Source organism: Diceros bicornis, chromosome 20 (assembly GCF_020826845.1).
Source record: "Diceros bicornis minor isolate mBicDic1 chromosome 20, mDicBic1.mat.cur, whole genome shotgun sequence".
Taxonomy (NCBI): Eukaryota; Metazoa; Chordata; class Mammalia; order Perissodactyla; family Rhinocerotidae; genus Diceros; species Diceros bicornis.
In genome coordinates this window covers 34104226-34125695 of record NC_080759.1, presented here as the reverse complement: position 1 = coordinate 34125695, position 21470 = coordinate 34104226, and the positions used below count along the sequence as shown (strand labels likewise).

Below are 21470 nucleotides of genomic sequence, written 5' to 3'. Positions count from 1 at the left end.
TGCAACGTATGAAACCAATTTGTAGTCACCAAAGCGCCTGGTCTGCCTGAGGAAGTGCTCCCCCTAGTGGTCTTTCATAGGATCTAGAACAAAATTAAACTAGGAAATTCCTAGGTCAAATAGGCACACACACAAATAGGAAATTATTAAATCAGTACCTTGATGTTAGGGTGATTTAGAAAGAATCAAATTCATTAGCTTCTGAATTCTAAATAGTTAAAGATACGTGCAGCTAAAATGAAAGTCTTAAATGTGCAAAAATGTCAGTGTTTCCTTATTAAATCCATATATTTTAAATTCTTCATAGGTTCAACTTTTAAAAAATACATTAGATCAAAATAAATTCAGAGCTAAATAGTTGGAATTAAGTAGTGACTAATAAGATGCTAGAAGATAATCTGAAAGTGGAGGTTCTTTCATCTAACAAATATTTATTGAACGTCTATAATATACTAGATACTGTTTTGTTCACATACCAATGAACAAAACCCAAAAATAACTGCACTATGTTAAGTTTAAAGGAAAATTGTAGTCCTTGAAATGTGGACTGAATCAATATTTTATAACTATGTTTTAGATTTTTTCTGTTTTTGGTGTTTATCTAAACAAAAAATATTTGGACAACTTTAAGTAGATCTATTCATTTCCTTCTCGACAATATATTGCACTTTACAAAACTCCAACTTATTTTGTACCAGCTGGGCATCCAGAGATTGCTGGGGAGACTTATTAGTTATCAGGCACTCACCCTGGGCTAGACACCCAGAATTGCACACGTGCCTGGGAGCAGTGCCCACCACTGTGGTGCCGGAGCTTTTCTCTGAAGTGCTTTGTTGCAATACTCTCCAAACCGAGTTCCTCTAATGCTGTGTGGCCTATTTTACAGCAGGGCATTCCAAATACACCCGCAAACTTTGGTGAATATCATTCAACGGTTCTCAACTATCAATAATAGCATGGGGGCACTTTTATTTGGGGGAGGGGTAGTCACAATGACTGGCATTAGTGGGTAAGCGCCAGGGGGCTAAATGAATCCTGCAGTGGGATGACAATTTCTTCCCACCTACAAGGTCAACAAGAACTGTCCCACCTACAAGGTCAACAGTGCCCGCCCACCTAGAGACACTGAGCTGTTGTCACCTGGTACTGAAACTTCATTTACGTTATATATTTTTTCTGCTAAAAAATAAGTCAGATAATTTTAGTATTATATTTTATTAAATATCTACACGCCACAAAAACTATTTCATTAAACGTTACCCAAGAAAGTGCAAAATCACTTAATAACTGGTTTTCTACACCTTGGTTTGGTTGAGAAACTCTTAAAGGCAAATAGAAGGCATCTAACAAGTACTTACTGCACTCAACAGTTTTGAGAACAAAAAGAAAATCTGTAATCTGAAGACTACTTTGTATCTTATTCATAGACTTCTTCAAAATTTATACTTTAAAAATAAATCATATAATTATTCAAACTTGTGTGGTGATGCCTAAACTTCAGAAGGTTTGTGAAGAAATCAGATGTAAAGCAATTACTTCAAGGCAATTAAATGCTATTTAAAAAAAAGTACGCTTTAAAACAGTGGTTCTTAAACTTTAGTATGCATCAGAATTTCCTGGAGGGAAGCTTTTTAAACTCCTGATCTCTGGGCCACCCTCAGAGCTTCTGACAAGTTCCCAGGTGATGCTGATGCTGCTGGTCTGGCCACCACACTTGGAGAATTACTGCTTTAAGATATAGTCTCTGGAATTCAAATGAATAAGCAATCCCCATTTGCCTTTGCTTTTTCTAATAGTAAATAAATAAAAGAACATCTCAGATATGGCTTCATCAAACTTCAAACTTTAGACTCTTGAAATGTCCTACTTCAATAGAATAGAGCATATAGTTTATTCATCTTGACTCATAATGATTCCCGTGAGTAGAAAAGACAGAACCACAGGATAGTCCAGTACTGGATAATCTACAACTACATGAAAACATTTACTTACAAAATACACAGCAACTATTAGGGTACAGGGACCTTGCTCCTATCTCCGCCATGCTGCTTCCCTTTAGAAAATCCAGTAAGAAATCATGGAGAGGACTATACCCAGAATGAAAACATGGCCTATCACGAATGTATACAGAAATACCACAGTGAGTTGTCATACTTAAGGCTCAGATTCAGGAAGTTCTTCATCAGGGCAGCAGTAATATTCCACAAAACATATTTGTCCATCTTCATTTCTAATCATATACTGTAGCGAGAGGAATCCTCGGTTATCTGTCCGAATAGATACCTTACAAGATAGGACTAATGCCTTTGTAGAGGGTTTCAGTAAAGAAATCTTGTATCTGCAGAAGAGTAAATGAAAAGCTGTTATTTGGACGACTTAAAGCAGTGCTCACAACTCCAAGTAAAGGACAAAAATTAGCCAAGAACTACCAAGTAGCAAATAGAAGAATAAAACTAAATTCTTGTTCAATTTGCTAATATTTTCTCTTTATTTTAAAAATTTCATCCACTATTACAACCCCAATCCCCAAGTAAACCCAGCACCCTACTGTTCATTTTTTTAAAATGCTACACTGTTTTCAACAGATTGAAAATTTTTTTTTAATATATTTAATAGAAATTTGGTATTTAACCTCACCTTCATCATCAGTGGCAACCTCTATATTAAGAACTGACCTGTTGACCTGAGTCTGATTACAATGAAATGATTCCATCAAATCAGAATCTTTGGGATAGTCAAGGTGGGAGCTTCCTGCATTTCCAAAAGTCGATAACCTATAGTAGAAAATGAGAAACTCATTTATTCATTGGTGCAACAATAAGCCACATTAGGATCCAAATAAAGAAAACACTTCCTAAGAAGCCCATTCTGGTCAGTGAAACAGATATGTAAAAACGTTGACAATGCACCATAACAATTACTATAATGATTCCCACAGGATGCTGTCGGAGTACAAGGGAAGTAGCAACTAACAGCTTTGAAAAAAAATCAGTTACAAAAGGAATCCAGGAGGTTTTGCCTCAATTTCATTACCTTAATCCTACTCTGATATTGACCTTTCCTCATCCTTAAATCAGAAATATATAACAGAGGAGAGAGAGTTGAGGAGTGATGGAAGACCCTGATCTACATCAGCCGCAAGCCTGGGGTCCTGTTCCCTATCTTCACTGCCACACCAATACGGCTTTTCCGTATCTTAGACTGCCTTCAGGCTGTTTTATGGTTTTCCTTGCTTGGTAATATCAGCAGTTTGTGTGTAGACATTTATATATGTTTATATGTTTACTTAATCTGCAAGAACTTATTGATCATTTGCTATGGGGTTAGCATACTGGTAAGTACTATATGAGCACAGTGATAGAAACTAGGTGCTGGTTTTCCCCAGGATCCATCTTTTCTCTTCTAACATGACCTCTTTGAGCCATCTCATCTGTGCCCAGCCATGATGTTTCCCAAACCTAAATTTCCAGTTGAGACTATTCTCCTGAGCTCCATATCTATATATCTAACTACTCCCCAGTGTCACAGGCACCTCAAATTTAACTTATTTGGAAAAAAATTTCAACTCTCAGTTCCCCACCACCAAATCATTTCCCATACTGGAGATGAAAGATACCATGATCCATCTAGTTACCCAGGCTGAGAAAGATCATTTAGATGAGGATCCTCTGAAATACTCTGTTTAAGTGCCTGTAACTTTTATTCATATCCCTGCTTAAGTAGGGTTCCACTGATTTCCATTTTGGCTAACATTTTATCCAATCTTGAGACAAATTTTTAACTGCCTAATGCCATGAGAAGGGCCTGCAGTTCTTCGAAAGTAGACATAAAAAGAACAACTTACACCTCTCATTCCATATGTATTTAGCTCCTTTACTCTTTAATATTTTGAAACATTTCAAAAGAGAAGAGATGTTTAAATCCTCTCTCCAAATTGATTCTAATCCTGAAAAGAGACTTGCCATTTCATAATTTGTTGGGTCAGAACATCAGGAGCAGCTTGATGGTTTCTGACGTTGTATTCTTGCTGAAAACTGCCCTCCCTTAGGAAGCTTACTTTGACCAATCCTCCCTAAGTACTCACCTGCTGGTTCCCTAAGTATCTATGTATATTATTTCGGTATTTAACGGCATGCAATTTTGTTCCTTCTATGCTGTTTCACATATCTCGTCCTTGCCTTGATTTTAAGGTGTTCCTTCCTTAAAAGGTAGTTACCAAGGTAGCTATGGACAAAGCAGGTCCTAGTGGTACTAGTGAATGGACCATGTATACAAAACATCTACTTCCTTTTGCATCCTATACTAACCTGAAAGGAAAGAAAAAGAGATACGGGGCCGGCCTGGTGGAACAGCAGTTAAGTGCGCACACCCCACTTTGGGGGCCCAGAGTTCACAGGTTCAGATCCTGGATGTGCACAGACGCACCGCTTGTCAAGCCATGCTGTGGCGGCATGCCATATAAAGTAGAGGAAGATGGGCATGGATGTTAGTCCAGGGCCAATCTTCCTCAGCATTAAACAAAAGGGAGGATTGGCATCGGATATTAGCACAGGGCTGATCTTCCTCACAAAAAAGAAAAAGAAAAAGAAAAAGAAAAAGAAAAAGAGATACATACCACATAATACAAACAACTTTTCCAAAAGTTTAAGCCCAGTTTTCCTCATGACATAACCTGATCTACAATAGTAAGTAATACAACAATGAAAAGACCACTGGTTTCTGAATCAGGAGCCTGGGCTACTCATCTACACTACCTGATGATGAAGCTTTAAATAGTGAGTTAATCTTCCTGGGTCCTAAGTTTCCTGATCTGTAAAAGTAGGAGGTAAGAGTAAAAGCTCTCTAATGTTCTGAAAATTCCAGGAACCTGGATAATAAAAGTTCCGCATCCTAAGCAAATGTGTAAGTAGTACATTAACTATAATTGCTCTGCGTTCAAATTACCTGAAATAAGGCTTGTCAGGAGACATGGTGATCTGCAGGACCTCACTCGTCATATCCAATTCGGAAAATGCTTCACGGAGCCCCTCTGACTGCAGGATAACTTTATTGATGACATTAGTGCTGCAGAAATCAAAATCCAGAGTCTCTTCAGGCTCCTGAGTATTGATTTTACAGACTGTCACCACTCCTCCTTCCTCCAGAAATAGCATCAAAGGGTAACCATAACCTTGGTAACACATCCGAAGTGCAGTAAAAGTCCCTGCGATGGAAATAAATCATACTCTGGGCTTAACTTTACAGCTCTGGGTTCACCTTCTCCTCAAACGATATATAAAAGTCCTCCAGAATATTTTATTCTGCCCAATTTCTAGCATATACGTATGTATCTCCTTATAAGAAGGGTCACATCTTCCCTGATGACACCGTGTGTAGATAATTCCAAAAATAACTGCAAGAAAATTGGGAACCAAAACAAAATGTAATCTTTGAAATCATTTTCCAGCTTGCCAAAAACACCTCAGAAATAGCTTATTGATTTTATATATATACAATTTAGGATAAACAATCTACATGGACCATTACTGCAAGTAATGGAATTGGTGCAGAATAGGCTATGCTACTTCTGGAAGGCTCAATTTGTGCAACAGTCGATTGCTCTGATATTGTCTGTACTTTAATGTCAGTATATTCACCATGATAAGGATCCTTCCAACCTTTTCTATTGGAAGATATTCTTTACATTTCCTCAAATTTTAAGATCAAATTGGGAGAAAAAGAGAGGGTGATTAAGGGTGGTGTGGGTTTTAACATTGCAGACCACTAGAGAGGAGGAGGAATATGACAGGATAGTCTAGATCTTTTCCCTTCCTGGATGGAGAGCTACAGTGACGAATGGGGGAAGAAAGATGCTTTTATGAAAAACTAGTTGGGGAACACTGCATTAGAAAATGTATAATTAATAAGAATGGAATCGTAATATTTTCTAGAGAACAAAAACTGAATTTTCCCTAGCTAATTTCCAGCTTTCTTTCCTATGAAGTAAAATCACTCTCCTGGGGATTCCTTGTAGTTTTATATCAATAGCAACTGAATTCACTATTCAAAAAAATCCCTAAACAAATATATAAATATTTTAAAGGAAAGCATTTAGGAAAATACCTATAATTTATAAACAGGGCTTAAAAAAAAAGCAAACAAATTTTGAACACAGTAAACTGCAAGTCAGGAGAACTGGTTTCAATTTTTCTCTGTCACTAACTGTGTAATTCTGGACAAGTCAGGAAAAAGAAGCAATTTAAAACATATTTCACATTCTTAAAGATATTTACATGTTCAAAGTCTTCTTTTGGTCAGTTTAAATTTAAAAATCCCAAAAGCTTTGTAAATTAAAAAAAGATGAATGTAAATATTTTTGCAAATATGAAAAGAGCCACAAGCACACTTTCTACTAACATTGTGAAAAGTCAGAATCCGTGATTTTGACCAATGAAAAATGAATTGACAATTTTCTAAACAATTGTTTAGATTACTTATTTCCAATAACTTTTCCTGTATTTTTCTGACCATTCTGTATAATGCTTTTATATCATTATAATGATAATAAAATGGTTCACCTGGCGTAGGATTTGATCCAAAAATAGATAAGCAGTCTAAAAGGACAGTTAAATTAATTCGAAAAGTAACAGACTCTTCCTGAACCGTAAACTCTTGAAATATTCCAGCCTATGAAAAAAAGGAAACATGAAAATGTAGTTATAGATATTAAAGAATGAAAACTCAAAGTTCTAGATTTCACTTGATATGTTTTAAAAATAACAATATTGTGCTAACCCTGTGAAAGTCATTTCTGATTACCAGTCAAAACATCTTAAGCCTTTTCAACCATTATCCATTAGAATATGTACTACTACTCAATAGTTAGAGATGTAACAGTGGTTTAGGTCTCATGTAAAACTTTATGAGGGGTCCTTCACCTAGCTTCTCGGATCTCAACCATTGCCCACATGACTCTCCTTTTTGTGCCCATCAGTATGGCTAAGGTCACTTGGTAAATAGCCAAACAATTTGATAACGCATGAGTGATATTAGTTTTCAATTTCTTTTAAGGACAGGAACCATATCTTATTTATCCCTCTATACCCAAGGTCATACTGTGCACTTAAGTATTCAAAAAAATGCTGAATTAAATCTGAAATCCATCTGAACCATACAAATCTTTGTTTGTAAGAACAGATTGTATTATAACCAATAAAAGGAAAAATTTTTTGATAATAGGGAGGTAGTGCTAAAGAGTATATACTCTGGAAACAAATGTTCTGGGTTCTCATCCCAACCCAGTCACTTGCTAGCTGTGAGACTGTTGGCAAATCATTTAATCTGTGCCTAAGTTTCCACATATGCAAAATGGGAATTATAACGGAACCTACCTCATAGGACTATTATTGAGAATTAAATGAGTTAAACATATAAAACACTCAGAAGGGTGCCTGGCCTATAGTTTAGCTTAATACATTTTAGACATAATAACCATTATCTCTGTAAAACAGGATGGGAAATGAATTTGTTACCAGGAGAGAAAAAGATTCAAATGATATATTGTTCTCTAACTTAAATGATGTCCAGTAAGACCTTTGGAATTCATTAAACTGGGTGAAGAATATCATATGTCACAGGCTTACAGGTGCCTCCTTCCATACCTGAATAAAAGCATTTGCTTGCACACACTTTGCATTTTCCACTGTAACCTTGATTCCATTTTTAGTAGCGAAACAGGTGGCATGGTCCCGGAAATGAATAGCCTTCAAGATAGTGGAGAGATTCCTAACGTTGTCAAGGCTGGCCACTAAGCTGTAGTCATTCTCATCTTGGATCTGTTGCGTTAGGAGGGGCATCGTCCACTGTACATTCGGGCCCGAGGGATGCTCCTGGTGCCAACACCTGCTCCCGCAGATCACGAAACACCTGATGAGATTCGACAATAAAACCCCCATGAAGGCTGGCGAGGCCCGCGATTGCAACCTGCGCTGAGGCCAAGTGGGAGAGGTCTGAACGTTGAACTCGGCCGACCAGAGATTGAACCCCACCTCTGCCACCTAACTGCCCCTGTTAACTTTGGGGCAAGTTACTTATCTCTCTAAGCTACAGTGTCCTCGTCTTTAGTAAGGGGACAATAACACATGAAAAGTTGTGAACAATGGAAATAGGCAACTAATACGGTAGTTCTACTTGGGGCCAGTTTCGCCACGCCAAACTGGGGCTACGTATCCCCCCGAGTCGGTTTTGAGCTGTCCGGCGCCCCCAACCTCGCCTCTAACAGAATACGCGATGGGGGGGCGGGCCCCGATTACACAGAAGATCCTCCTTGAGTCCCAGACAACCCTGCTCAAGAGCCCGCTGCAAGGCGGCATGTTTACTGGTCCCGGGATCCCGGGGCACGGAGACCCTACCTTTGCGGTGGAGTCTGGATGCCTGAAAGCCCTTCCGGGCCAGGTCACCGAGAAACCGAGCTCCCGGGAAACCCAGGAGGAAGTGCAGCGCCTCCCGCCACTCTTTTCAGATCGGCCAGCCACCTCGGCCACCGTCACCATAGAGCTAGACGAGGCCTAGAGAGCCGAGCGTACAGCACCACAGAGACCGGAAAGAGACACCATAGAGCTGAAGGACGACCGCAGAGCCGAGCGTACGGTGCCATAGAGATCGGGAAGGGGAGCGAGCGGCAGAGCCGGAAGGAAGGCCCGGAGAGAAGGGCTTGAGGCAAGATGGCGGCGGCCAAGAGGAAGCGGCGTGGAGGCCTGGCGGTTCAGGCGAAGAAGCCAAAAAGAAACGAAAAAGATGCCACGCCGCCAGCTAAGCGGCGCGATATGGCAGAGGAGACGGAGGAGGAAGACAGAGACCGTTTCCCAGGCCCCGTTTGCAAGGTAGAGAGGGCCACCCTCGGGTTACACCTGCGGCCGCGGCTCCACGCGCCTTGCCTGGGGCCCCATGCCTGATTACGGCTCTGCTGATTTCGGAGTTGCCTCAGTGTTAGGGAGCTCGGTCTCAGTTCTCCTAGTTGGATTGGCCCCCGCGTTTACATCCAATCTTCGTGCACGTGGCCGCTTTCCTGGAGGCGGCTGGCTGAGCAACGGGGCGGGCTTCAGAGCGCTTATCGGCTCACAGGGAAGCAACGTAGGGGGTACTCAGTTCCAGTGTTCTGTCTTCTAGTTACCTTTTTTTTTCCTTTTGAGGGCATTACTTTTCCTTAAAGTTATTTCTCGCTATTGGATATATTTCTTCCAGTGATTAGTATCGTCAGTCAGGGATCTTGAAGCTTTGTTAGGCGGTTCTTTAAAAAGTTGCTGTCCTTGGGACAGTGACTTCGGCTTGTTTGAGCAGGTCTTTAACTCTCAAGTGATAATGAAAGCTAGACTAGATAGCACGAGCTCTCGTTGTAGTCAACAAACTTTTAATGTGCCAGGCACTATACGAAGTTAGGTTTGCTCTGGCTCTGGGATTGCAAACTAGAACGTCACCTTTTCCTTCTGAAATGTCGGAGTTTAGAAGGAAGCTAAGAATTCACATAAGTCGATGGTTTTTATTCAAGAGAAGGTGGACGCAAGTTACTGTACCTAAGTTTCATTCAACTGAAAGCACCTTAAGCTAGATCGAATACGGTGGAGACAAGGATGACCTTAATTTGTTAATTTCTGTGTGCCCCGCGCTTGGCATAGTACTGTAGCACATAGTAGATGGTAAATCAATGACCCTGTGTGGTGTGGTGGCAAGCACTAGGAAAGGAGCCAGTTCTGAGGATTGAAAGATGAGTTTAAATTCTAGCCCTGCTGTTAATTAACAGTGATATTTCGAGCTCTTTTCTCATCTGCAAATTAAGAGAAAAACGTGATTTACTTTTTGTGAAGAAGAAGCTGGACTTCTAGTAAATTTTCAGTAAGTGTTAGTGCTCTCACTCTTCCCATAAGGAGTTAGAAAGAAATATGATAGTATCCATGATTTGAGTCTTAATATGAGAAATTCTATGGAAGTGCAGAAGATGGAGATTACTTTTACCCTAGAATAATCAGGTAAGGGATCATGAGGGATTTACCCTTTGAACTGGATCTCAAAGTAAGGGCAGAATTTCGATATTCAGAAATGAGAGAGAACAATACAAGGGAGAGGGAAAAAAAACGAGTAGAATGTGTTGGAGTGGAGGAAGTGCTGACAATCTAAAAAATAGAGCCAGATTGGCTCAAGTGTAGGGTTGATTTGGGGCAATGGCGAGGTAAAAACATAAATGTATTTTAGAATCCATTGTTAAAGCTATGTCATTTTGGAGTTTGTTTAGAAAACCCTGGCAGGTTAAGGATGTGATTGGAGCAGTGCTGTAAAAAGATTAAGCTGGTGCTAGTCTGCCATATCTATTGGAGGAGTTCCTGTTTGGGAAGGCTAGCTATTTAGGAGATTTAAGATTATATGGATCTGAGGGAGGGCACTGCGAGTATGAAAGGATTAAGAGTTGTTGCAAAGAGGGGCCGGCCAGGTGGCGCAGGCGGTTAAGTGTGCGCGCTCTGCTGTGGGGGCCCGGGGTTCGCTGGCCCGGATCCCGGGCGCGCAGCGACGCACCGCTTGGCAAGCTATGCTGTGGTGGCGTCCCATATAAAGTGGAGGAAGATGGGCACAGACGTTAGCCCAGAGCCAGTCTTCCTCAGCAAAAAGGAGGATTATCAGATGTTAGCTCAGGGCTGATCTTCCTCACCAAAAAAAAAAAAAAAGAGTTCTTGCAAAGAGAAATTGACACATTGACACAATGATATGGGAGAACAAGGGCAAATGAAAGATTCAACGCCTGGGGGCCTGAAATGAGGAAATGAGGGTAACATCTTCAGAAAAAGAAATAGTAAACAAATTTACTGGATTTAAGGTTTGGTATTCTAGAATTGAATTTGAGGTGTTAAGTCAAATACTTGGATTATTAGTGCTGGAGGGAGTTCCTTACCTTTCTGTAGAGTTATTTGAAGCTATGGAAATGATTGTGAGAACTGTCCTGGAGAGAACAGAAATAAAAGAAGGCTCAGAAAGAATCTTTAGAGTCAGAAGGAGGAATTGGAGAGATTGAAGAAGAAAAACCAAAAAGGAAGGAAGTCAAGGAGAGCATTTCTGGGTGGCAGCCATGGTCAGTGAATACTACTGAGAGTTTAAAGGGGTCAGGATTGTTTGGCTTGCTACCTGGAGGCTTTTTATGAAGCTATTGTGTCTCTCTGCTTACCTTATATAAAAGGAGTTAATTTTTCCATAGGTGGTGTTATTTCATTAGAACCAAGAGCTATTTTTAGCTTGCTGCTTCTTTAGATAAGGAATCTAAATTTTGTCTATAACATAAGATAAAATGGAGACTTTTAAAAGTTTCCTTCCTTGCGTCATCACATGATATTTTGCCACTTATGTCCTATGTGACAGACATGTTGTGGTTGTCTAAATAAAGGTTTCATGCTGTTCATGCCTCCATGTCTGTATTGATTTGCTTGTTTGTTGACTATCTTCCCACATAAGGACAGTGCCTGGCTCCTGTAGGAACCTAGTAAATATTAAATTAATATTAAAGTTCTGTTGTGCAAGGATTATTGAATGAGTAGTCCATTCTGATTTCAGGAGTGGAAAGATTCTCTGTAGAGTGAAACATCTCAGTTCCCCGAATTACACCATGGGGGAAGAGGCAGAGTTATAGCTATGGTCTTGATACACTAGAGGGTGGTGGGGGTATTTAAAAAGCTAGATACTTTTAAAACTATCTTTAAAAAAACAAGATAGGTTCAATATGAGATTTTAAAATCTTTTAACATTTTCTTTTTCTTTAGGGCAAGTGGAAAAATAAGGAACGGATTCTCATCTTTTCTTCTAGAGGAATAAATTTCAGAACAAGACATTTAATGCAAGACTTGAGAACCTTGATGCCTCATTCTAAAGCAGGTGCCTTTATATCTTATACTTTAAACATTTATATTTATAAACTTGCCTATTTATATATTTCCACTTCACATCATACTTTATTTGTTCAACTTTGTCAGGCAAAGAACCACGATGCCTCAGAAATTTATCTTTTCAGTGCCAAGATTTTTCCAATTAACATTTTGTTAGGAATTCTTTGCAAAATTGATTAAAATTCTCTTCACTTCCTTAAACAGATATCCTAATATTATCGAAACATTTCTTGAAGGTCTAGGAATGCCTTGGTTGTAATGCTTTTGGAGATCGTGAACTGGTTTGTCCTTCTAAATGATTCAGGACTGCCGTGTATTGCTTTCTGCATTTTTTTTAAAAAGTGTTCTTGTTAGAAAATTAATGGACCTGGAGTAGGATTTGAAGTATCTTTAAGTTGGGGCCTCAGCCTACTTCTAAATGCCAAGCTATTCTTAGCAATGAGGTATCTTACAGGCAAGTGAGGAACGTCTAGTTGGAAGTGTAGAACTGTGGCGTTGCTCTCATGCAGCTGTTTTTGTGCTTTGTTGGGAGGTGCTTGTGGTTTTAATTCTAGGTGATAGCTTAGTTCTTTAGACCAGTGTTTCTCAAACTGGGGTCTGCTTTTATATCTTCACATCTCTGAAACTAATAAGAGAAATCTTAATATATCATTTTTTTCTGTGATAGTCTAAAACTAATTTTTTATCAGTTTTCTTTGACAACTATGATTCAGAATTGAAAGAAATATTCCTCAATTCAAATTTTAGTTTCTTCAGTGAGTGTTCCTTAAACTGGAGTCCTAGAACATAGTCTTTGGTTTGTGAGAATGTTTCCATTTTTGAAAGGGATTCATGGAATATGTGAAGTCTGAGAAACACTGCTTAGATCATAGTTTATAATTCTTGAGGACTATTTTTTAATCACTCATTTTTACATTTAAAAAGAAGAGGTCATGTTTTTTCAGGTCTAACCATTTTGAAGATTAATAAAATCTCATTTATACTAAAGATTATAAAAACACTTAATTTGCTAGAAAGGTTGTGTGATTTGATTGAAGTAGCTTTGAAATCTTTTGTTTACTTGCTTTTTCTTTTTTTTCTTTTTGTAGATACTAAAATGGATCGTAAAGATAAGTTGTTTGTGATTAACGAGGTAATTTTAGAAAGTAATTAAAGTAAAATATTCTAGGAACACTATTTAGAAACAAAATATTTTGGAACACTAAAGATAGTTTATATAAAAAATAAGTCAGTTATTCAGTGACTTTTATATTGCTTTGTAAAACATACTCAGACAAATTTTATTAACTCTTCAATAATCTGCCTTCTAAATTTTTATAGTACTCACTGTTTGTATCTCATAGTTTAGTGCTTCAGTATATATTATTTCTTGATCATTCTTATATTTGTCTTGTCTCAACAAGCATATTGAAATTTCCTGATGACGGATTATATCTCATTCGTTTTCTCAGTATGTCTAGTACAGTGATAAATTCATAGTAGGTACTCATAAAAAACTATTAATGTGTATAAAATAAGATAAAGAAAACCTGTTACATATTCCCCAAACCCCACATTGTAAAGTATTTTGCCAGTATTAAAAGTGATGTATGTGGTATTTGCTCTTAAGGTATTACAAACTAGGAATAGGTTAAATTTTCAAAGTATTGTTGAAGGTACTAAACTTACACGTTAAAGCAAATTTTTAAAAACTTAGAATTGTTTTAAGATAATTCTCTTTAGAACTGTTTGGTGGTTACCAGGGGCAAGGGGGTTGAGGGTTGGGCACAAGGGGTGAAGGGAGGCATTTATATGGTGACTGACAAACAATAATGTACAACTAAAATTTCACCATGTTATTAACTATTAAGACATCAGTTTAAAAAAAAGATAATTCTCTTTAGCTATATATGAAAGGCTTCTTTTATTCATTTAGCACAAATTTTTGAACCTGAGCTATATGATGTCATTATTCTATATGGTGTGGAAGTGGTGTTTAACAAAGCAATGCCCCATTATCATGGAGCTTACATTCTAATGGGGGAGACAGGCCACAAACAAGTATTGTAATTTCAAGTGAGGATAGGAGAAATAAAACAGGGTATGGGTTTCCACAACTGAGGCTCCACTGGAAAACAACCTACTTAGTGTTGTTGTGTTTAGTCTAAGACCAGTAAGAAATAAAACATTGGACCTAAGAATTTTTTAACTTATTAGGTTTCAAGTCTCAAGTAGTTTAGAGTTTATGAATACTATATTAGATAGTTTATGAATACTATAGCAATACAGGTCTTCATTCCTATATTGCTTTGTATATTTCTCAAGTATGAGGTTTAAACTTTCAAGACGTTGAAGTTTAATTCACCTTGAAATGGGTTTTGTATACTTCTGCCTTTCACCAATTTCTTAGTGATTTTGTAGAACCAAATCACAGAAATGATAATACAGATGAGGAGGAAAAGACTTAAATTTTTTGAGCTTAAAATCAAAAAGCCAAAGAGTTAAAAATCATAACTGTTATAAAGATATCTTTGGTTCTATAAGGACTATATTTTCCTAAGATTGGTGAGGCTAATTGTAGTGTGCTTTATCCCTAGGGCATTTATTTTCAGCCTTTATAGTTTGTACACGGGACTGATCAGAAGAGGTTCCCAGTAATAAGAAGTGAGGCCCGTTACTTTCAAATGCTAGGCCAAGGGGCTGGCCCGGTGGCATAGCAGTTAAGTTTGCGCACTCCACTTCAGCAGCCTGGGGTTCGCAGGTTCGATCCTGGGCGCGGACTGACGCACCACTTGTCAAGCCATGCTGTGGCGGTATCCCATATAAAGTAAAGGAAGATGGGCACGGGTGTTAGCCCAGGGCCAATCTTCCTCGACAAAAAGAGGACGATTGGCATTGGATGTTAGCTCAGGGCTAATCTTCCTCACACAAAAAAAAAAAAAATACTAGGCCAAAAAGAATAGATACTTCCACCAAAGATGTGGGCAGAGCATCTAGTTTACCTTGGGCAGAATACCTAAGAGGAATTGAAAGTTTTTTTTCTGTGAATAAATAAACTTACCTAGATTTAGACCTTTGTAGCCTATTAACCTACTTAAGTATTTTTAGAGGAATCTAGATATTAATTGCATTGAATTGCTATAGTTCTCATTTTTGTTATCAATTTCATTTGTCTATACTTTGCTTCATTTAGGTTTGTGAAATGAAAAACTGCAATAAGTGTATTTATTTTGAAGCTAAGAAAAAGCAGGATCTCTATATGTGGTAAGAGAATGTATTAAGATTTGGGTGGAAATTGTTCTTTTAAATGGATTTATTCTTTGTACGTCTTAGGTTATAGACTCCTTTCAGTCTTTTATGTAAAGAGATAGGGCCAGAGAATGAAGCAAACTCACTTGGTTTCACAAAAGTTGAAACCTTTAAAGAAAATTAAATATATGAATATTATGAGCATATGATGGTGTCTTTTAAACTGTGAAAAGGTAGTAAGCATTTACTATGTTCTAAATTCTAATTAGTTGAAAAACCTTCCTTCATATTTTTCAGGCTTTCAAATTCACCTCATGGACCATCTGCTAAATTCCTTGTTCAAAATAGTAAGTTGACTCAACTTAAAATTTTTTTATGAGAAAATTGAAGTAATCTTTTGGGATAATTGTGCCAAAGTTATAACTATTTTTGTTGTTATTTTTCTAGTTCATACCCTAGCTGAGCTAAAGATGACTGGAAACTGTTTGAGAGGTTCTCGGCCCCTTTTGTCTTTTGACCCTGTAAGTTTCTCATTTAATGTATGAGATCTAACTTTCTTAGTCTGCATGGTTGTTTTTTAGTGGATATGGTTATATAATTCAATTTAGTTAACATTAAAAAAACAAATAATTTTAAACAAAACAGTCTGCTGTTGTCAAATAATGTGTTCGCTTTATTTTTATAGGCTTTTAATGAATTACCACATTATGCTTTGTTAAAAGAACTCTTAATTCAGGTAAATATTTTTTCTGGAAAAGACTTTTGGTAATATGTTATAAATGAATGTCTTCCTTTGGACTTTTTGTTAATTTAGCTATCTAAAACACATGTGATATGCTGTGGAATAAGGAACTAATGTATTTTCTTTTTTTAACCAGATCTTTAGTACACCACGGTATCATCCCAAAAGCCAACCATTTGTGGACCATGTGTTTACTTTCACCATTTTGGATAATAGGATATGGTTTCGGAATTTTCAGGTTAGCATTAATTAATTTTTAATTATACTTTGAAATAAATTAGGATATATAAGTGTTTGTAGAAACAGAGTAATAAGTCCTTTTGTTTTAAGTACCTTTCTTTTCCCCACAGACTGGCAGTAAATAACTACTATCTCATGTCTTAAGTGATCTCTGCCTACTTCTTTTCATGGCTATCAGTTGATACCGAGTGTGAGTTTTCTAACATGCCACTATATATAGTCAGTAAAATATGTTTCTCTCCTAAGAGGTTAGAATCTGTCGGCGGCGAGAGGAGGTTAAGACTTAGAAAAACATAACCCCTGTAGGAGGCATTCAGTAAGGACTATTAGATGAGTCATAATAGTGACTCATTCAGGAGGAGAGGTGATTCTGGAAATCTTGAAGCAGGAGTTTGGCAGAATAATAAGTCTGCAGAGAAGTGGTGAGGTGGAAGAGAACAGCAAGATAAAATTTCAGACAGTGTATGAAGTAAACTGGGCTCTTTTCTGTATGTTATATTGGATACCTTGTAATGTGAGTTAAACATGCCTTCTTCTTAACCTCTGAGGGCAGATACACCTGAACCAACAGGTTAATATTTGTAGTTCAGAAGTGCCACAATCAGCATCTATTAAAAAATAAATTTGGTCATGTATCCTTTTATATACCTTTTAATCTAATTTGAATTAGATTTATAAAAACAATTTAGGGGTTGATTTAAATTTTAAAAGGGTTCCTCATAGGGCACTTTAATACAATTTGTTGTAGTGGTGACAGTTTAAAAAATTCATTTAACCACAGCTTTTCAAGAATATGTGCATTGTGAGAGGCAGATACGGACCAAATTGGAATTACTCAAATTTATTTTATTTTTATGCTGAGGAAGAGTCGCCCTGAGCTAACATCTGTTGCCAATCTTCCTCTTTTTTGTATGTGAGCCACTGCCACAGCATGGCCACTGACATATGAGTGGTGTAGGTCCATTCCTGGGAACTGAACCTGGGCTGCCGAAGCAGAGCTCACCAAACTTAACCCCTAGACCACTGAACTTAACCACTAGGCCACGGGGGCTGGCCCAAGATTACTCGATTTTAAAAGAACACACTGGAAAACCATTTGTATTTTCCCATGACAACTACCTGTAACTAGTAATATATTTCAAAAAATATTGATGATTTGGCACTTGCCAAGTTTCACTTCCACCTTTATTGATTATCAGTTCTTTTAAACACATTTGTAATGAGGTTATAGCTAGTATACCTTTTAGGAATAGTATATCCAAACCAAAATGAAATTATTTTTTATTAAAGATCATAGAAGAAGATGCTGCTCTTGTAGAAATAGGACCTCGTTTTGTCTTAAATCTCATAAAGATTTTCCAGGGAAGTTTTGGAGGACCAACTTTATATGAAAATCCTCACTACCAGTCACCAAACATGGTAAGCTGTTTTTGTTGTTGGGTCGTCCTTTATATCTTGGAACTCGTTGCCAAAATAACTGTCAAGTAATTATTGTTCTGTTAACTGTGAAACTGAATTTGGTTTTTGCCCTGTACAGTCTTGCAAATTACTACTTTTTTAAATGACACAGGGTGAAGGTAAATAGGGTTCCTAAGTGAATGTCCTTGCGATATATAAAATGTTTACTTTTATTTCAAAAGCATTGAATATTTTTTTGTTTCTAGCATCGGCGTATCATAAGATCCATCACAGCTACAAAATACAGAGAGAAACAGCAAGTGAAAGATGTGCAGAAACTGAGAAAGAAAGAACCAAAGACTATTCTTCCACATGATCCCACTGCAGATGTTTTTGTTACACCAGCTGAGGAAAAACCGATAGAAATACAGTGGGTAAAACCAGAGCCAAAAGTCGACTTGAAAGCAAGAAAGAAAAGGATTTACAAAAGGCAAAGAAAAATGAGACAGAAGATGAGCAGTGGGAATACAAAATGAATCAATGGATAACTAACTTGTTTTCAGTTATTTTATATTTATTTTGTATTACATGTGTAAATACTTTTATTATCTAGGACTGTCTTATATTTCATTAGTGTGGCATTTAAAAGAAAGAAAAATTAAAATCTTGTGGCTTCAGTGGTATCTATGTTTTTCTAAATAAAATATCACCAGAACTCGTCAGTTAATTTCTGTTTTTCTCTTCAAAGCTTGTATGGTATTACTAAAAATTTAGCACATTTAAAGTTTAGGCTTGCCCTCTTGGATTAAAATTTGGGGTTTAGAAAACTGATGTTTGAACACATTTATTGGGTCATTATTACTCGTAAGACAAAGCATCAGGCACTTGGAGAGCGTAGTTTGGGGTGGTGACGTGGGTAGACTGGTGGATGGGAAACCATCTTGGTGTGGGTCCTTGAGTCACCAGTTAATGAGGCCTCAGAACAGTGAATCTCTGATCTTGTTTTCTCACCTGGAAAAAGACTACAATAAAAATTCTTAGGTTTTGAGAATCCAATGAGTTAATGTGTTGAAAGCATTTTGTAGATTACAAATTAAATTTAGAAACGGTGGGTATAAATTACTGATTAAATTCATAGTAAAAGGAAGAAAAGTAGGATAGTTCTTAGCCCCAGAACATTTGAATTTCTCCCCTTACAAAAGAACTTTATTTGAAGCAAATGTCCTGGGGGTGGATTAGTAACAAGGAAGGACAAGATTCTGGGTGCCAGTGGCACCCAGACAGGTAGGTGGCTGCTGAGGAGATGGGCAGGTAGATATACCATACATACATAACTAATAAAATTGGATCATGGGTGTGGTGATTTGTCATCACTTTATTTCATATTAATCATTTTCCTATGTCTTTGTTATATATATTATATGATTAATTACACAGTATTCCACTCTATACCATAGCTATATAATCAGTCTCGGATATTTCAGTTTTATTTTTTTTTCTGGTATAGGTGTTGCAGCAAACGTTTTTATAAGTAAATTATTTTGTACACTAGTGGTTTCCTATAAGTGGAACTCAGGTCAAAAGTTATGAACATTAAGACATTTTGTTTATTCCTTTAAATAATTGTACCTCTTGGGTCGGCCCCGTGGCTTAGCGGTTAAGTGTGTGCACTCCCTTGCTGGCGGCCTGGGTTCGGAGGCACCGCTTCTCCGGCCATGCTGGGGCCGCGTCCCACGTACAGCAACTAGAAGGCTGTGCAACTATGACATACAACTATCTGCTGGGGCTTTGGGGGAAAATAAATAATTAAAATAAAACCTTTAAAAAAATAAATAAATATTGTACCTCAGAGGTTAGAGTGTTCATTTCCTTGTACCCCTGTCAATGGTGAAATATGTTAGTTTGATAGGTAAAAAAATGAGTACTCTTTTTTGGCTAGGTATTGGTTTTTCTTTTGTGACTGATGCAAAGTATCAAAGATATCAAAGGTATCAAAAGATACCATCGTAGATATCTTTTACTAATTTGTAAGAGCTCTTTTATATAGAAAGGTGATTCTAGATGTCTTTTTTAGTTTATCACTTGCATTTTATGTCTCTAAGTTTATGTAGGCGGGATAAATTTCTATTTCATTTTTTCTTAGTTTTTTGCTAAGAAAGGCCTTGAGTGTATAATTAGGCTACTTTATCTTGAAATAGTCTAAATTAGGATAGTTGAAATCATCTAAATTATGCAGGTAATTCAGGTCAAAGTTTCACTTGAAATACTTGTATGTGGCTAATGAAAGCCAAATCTGGTTAAGTGTGGAAAAAAGAAAGCCATTACTTAAGCAATTGAATATAACCTTGGATGAAAATAAGACAGCTGTATTTAGGATTTGTTTTTAAATGCCCACATCTCAAGAGGTTAATTATAGGTTATAAACATGAACTGGATCAACAAGTTGTGAGTTTGAATGAAGACCTAAACTTTTAATAGTTTTTGCTGTGTCCAGCCTAACAACTTAAAGGTCCAATCCACAGTGTGGAGTTTTAGTGGGATTTCCATTTAACAATTTTGATTATCAGTTTCCATGTATAGATATTTTCTATCCCAAATTACTTCCCTTTCATAGTCATTTATATGGATACTTCATTTGAATGAGAATTTCTCATTTCCCAAGTCCATGTTCATTTAGAAGTCAACCTGTTTAATGAAGATGTTCCTTTAGATAGAAATTTATAGACAATGTAATTGTCTATAAATCTTATAGGCAAAAATAAATCCCTCTTCCCTCAGGAGGAAAACGAGGCAAGTGACTCGAGGTTGTAAGCAAAACCAGATGTAGTTGGAGGAAGAAAAAAGTCCTTTTCTTGGTCACTTTTTGCCTTTTCCCTCCCGCCCCCCATTCCATTCTCAGATGGGGAAAGGTCCCATTTTTCCCTACACTCAAATTTCTCAGTCCCTATTCATCACCAATTTACAAATGAATTAAGGCCATATAGCATCTTCCTTCTTTGGAAAAAAGGCAGGTGTATGAATTTTGAGTAGCCAGTTGGTTGGACAGTGGTGTGTGGAGAAACTTGAGGTTTAGAATTGGTTTGTTTTGATTGTGCAGGGGGCAGGATGTTAGGGAAGAAAGGGACAACCTTCCTAAACTTTGAGTACCCCAACCCCATACGATAGAGGTTTGTTACCAACAGAGCCAAACTTTCTCTCTTTGACAATACATGGTTGGCAAATATAACCTACACCTAACTGATATATGTAAACATTCCACAGTACAGTGAAATATACTGGTGTATTGATGCATTTTAACAATTAGGATACTATTTTGATACCTTATCAAATTGTTTGGAACAGTTCTATAGATCATCCTTCCTGTAATACAGTGTATTGGTTAGATCAAAAGAAACCTACTGGTTAAATACTATGCCTTAATTGCATTCTTAACCTAAACCAATCTTAGAAATGTAGGATTAGAGGCCAGAAAGTTAGAATTAAAGAACGTTGGACAAATGGGTCAGCACAATTTCACCCACATTGGTGGTAAAACATTTAGTATGTCGTTTTAAAATGTGTCGGTGCTTCCCTCAAATCGTTTCAGTTTATCTGATTTACTGTTATTTCTCATGCATATTGGTCAAGATGAGCAATAACACAGATCTCATTAAGCGGCAGCTGAAGAGAATTGAAAAGAGTTGAAAAACCTGGTGTTCGTCCAACGGAATCCTGCCATTGGTTAGTTGGGGAGGCTTGAGCAAACCACTTGACTACTTCGAGCCTGAGTTGCCTCATCTGTAAAAACGGGGCTGAACTGAGAAATTATGATCAGAACCACAAGATGTCTTCCAGAATCTTCTCTCATCAAACTCCTACCACAGCCCTCGGGTGGGCTGCCCAGTTGGTGCTACGCTCACTGACCGCCCTCTGTGCCCCTCACAATGAAACCCACCGCGGCCCCGCCTCCCACCTGCCTTGGC

General features: G+C 37.5%; 2 protein-coding genes across 3 annotated transcripts; one reads left to right on the top strand and one right to left on the bottom strand.

Annotated features, from left to right (window-relative positions):
* Nucleotides 1-1199: 1199 nt before the first annotated feature.
* On the bottom strand, nt 1200-8978 carry RAD1 (RAD1 checkpoint DNA exonuclease). 2 transcript variants are annotated; one of them, XM_058564260.1, is made up of 6 exons: nt 8889-8978; nt 7641-7905; nt 6558-6666; nt 4945-5203; nt 2676-2774; nt 1200-2338 (listed from the first exon to the last, which is right to left on the bottom strand). In XM_058564260.1, exons 2-6 carry the CDS (start codon nt 7833-7835, stop codon nt 2155-2157), a joined length of 846 nt encoding a protein of 281 aa, XP_058420243.1. In that variant the 5' UTR covers nt 7836-7905; nt 8889-8978; the 3' UTR covers nt 1200-2154. The 2 variants fall into 2 exon arrangements, with proteins under 2 accessions (XP_058420243.1, XP_058420242.1); XM_058564259.1 differs by lacking the exon at nt 8889-8978 and adding an exon at nt 8391-8591.
* BRIX1 (biogenesis of ribosomes BRX1) lies at nt 8660-18230 on the top strand. Its single transcript, XM_058564258.1, has 10 exons — nt 8660-8861; nt 11778-11889; nt 12989-13032; nt 15073-15143; nt 15426-15475; nt 15576-15649; nt 15814-15864; nt 16007-16108; nt 17401-17529; nt 17775-18230. Exons 1-10 carry the CDS (start codon nt 8703-8705, stop codon nt 18042-18044), a joined length of 1062 nt encoding a protein of 353 aa, XP_058420241.1. The 5' UTR covers nt 8660-8702; the 3' UTR covers nt 18045-18230.
* The last annotated feature ends 3240 nt before the right edge of the window (nt 18231-21470 follow it).

Excerpts from the sequence above, each read along its gene's own strand:
- RAD1 (XM_058564260.1), bottom strand. The coding sequence starts at position 7,835 with ATGCCCCTCCTAACGCAACAGATCCAAGATGAGAATGACTACAGCTTA. Across the intron at positions 6,667-7,640 it reads AAGCAAATGCTTTTATTCAG|GCTGGAATATTTCAAGAGTT; the intron begins GTATGGAAGGAG and ends TTTTTTTCATAG. Across the intron at positions 5,204-6,557 it reads TGGATCAAATCCTACGCCAG|GGACTTTTACTGCACTTCGG; the intron begins GTGAACCATTTT and ends TTTCCATCGCAG.
- BRIX1 (XM_058564258.1), top strand. The coding sequence starts at position 8,703 with ATGGCGGCGGCCAAGAGGAAGCGGCGTGGAGGCCTGGCGGTTCAGGCG. Across the intron at positions 15,650-15,813 it reads CCCTTTTGTCTTTTGACCCT|GCTTTTAATGAATTACCACA; the intron begins GTAAGTTTCTCA and ends TTATTTTTATAG. Across the intron at positions 16,109-17,400 it reads TATGGTTTCGGAATTTTCAG|ATCATAGAAGAAGATGCTGC; the intron begins GTTAGCATTAAT and ends TTTTTATTAAAG.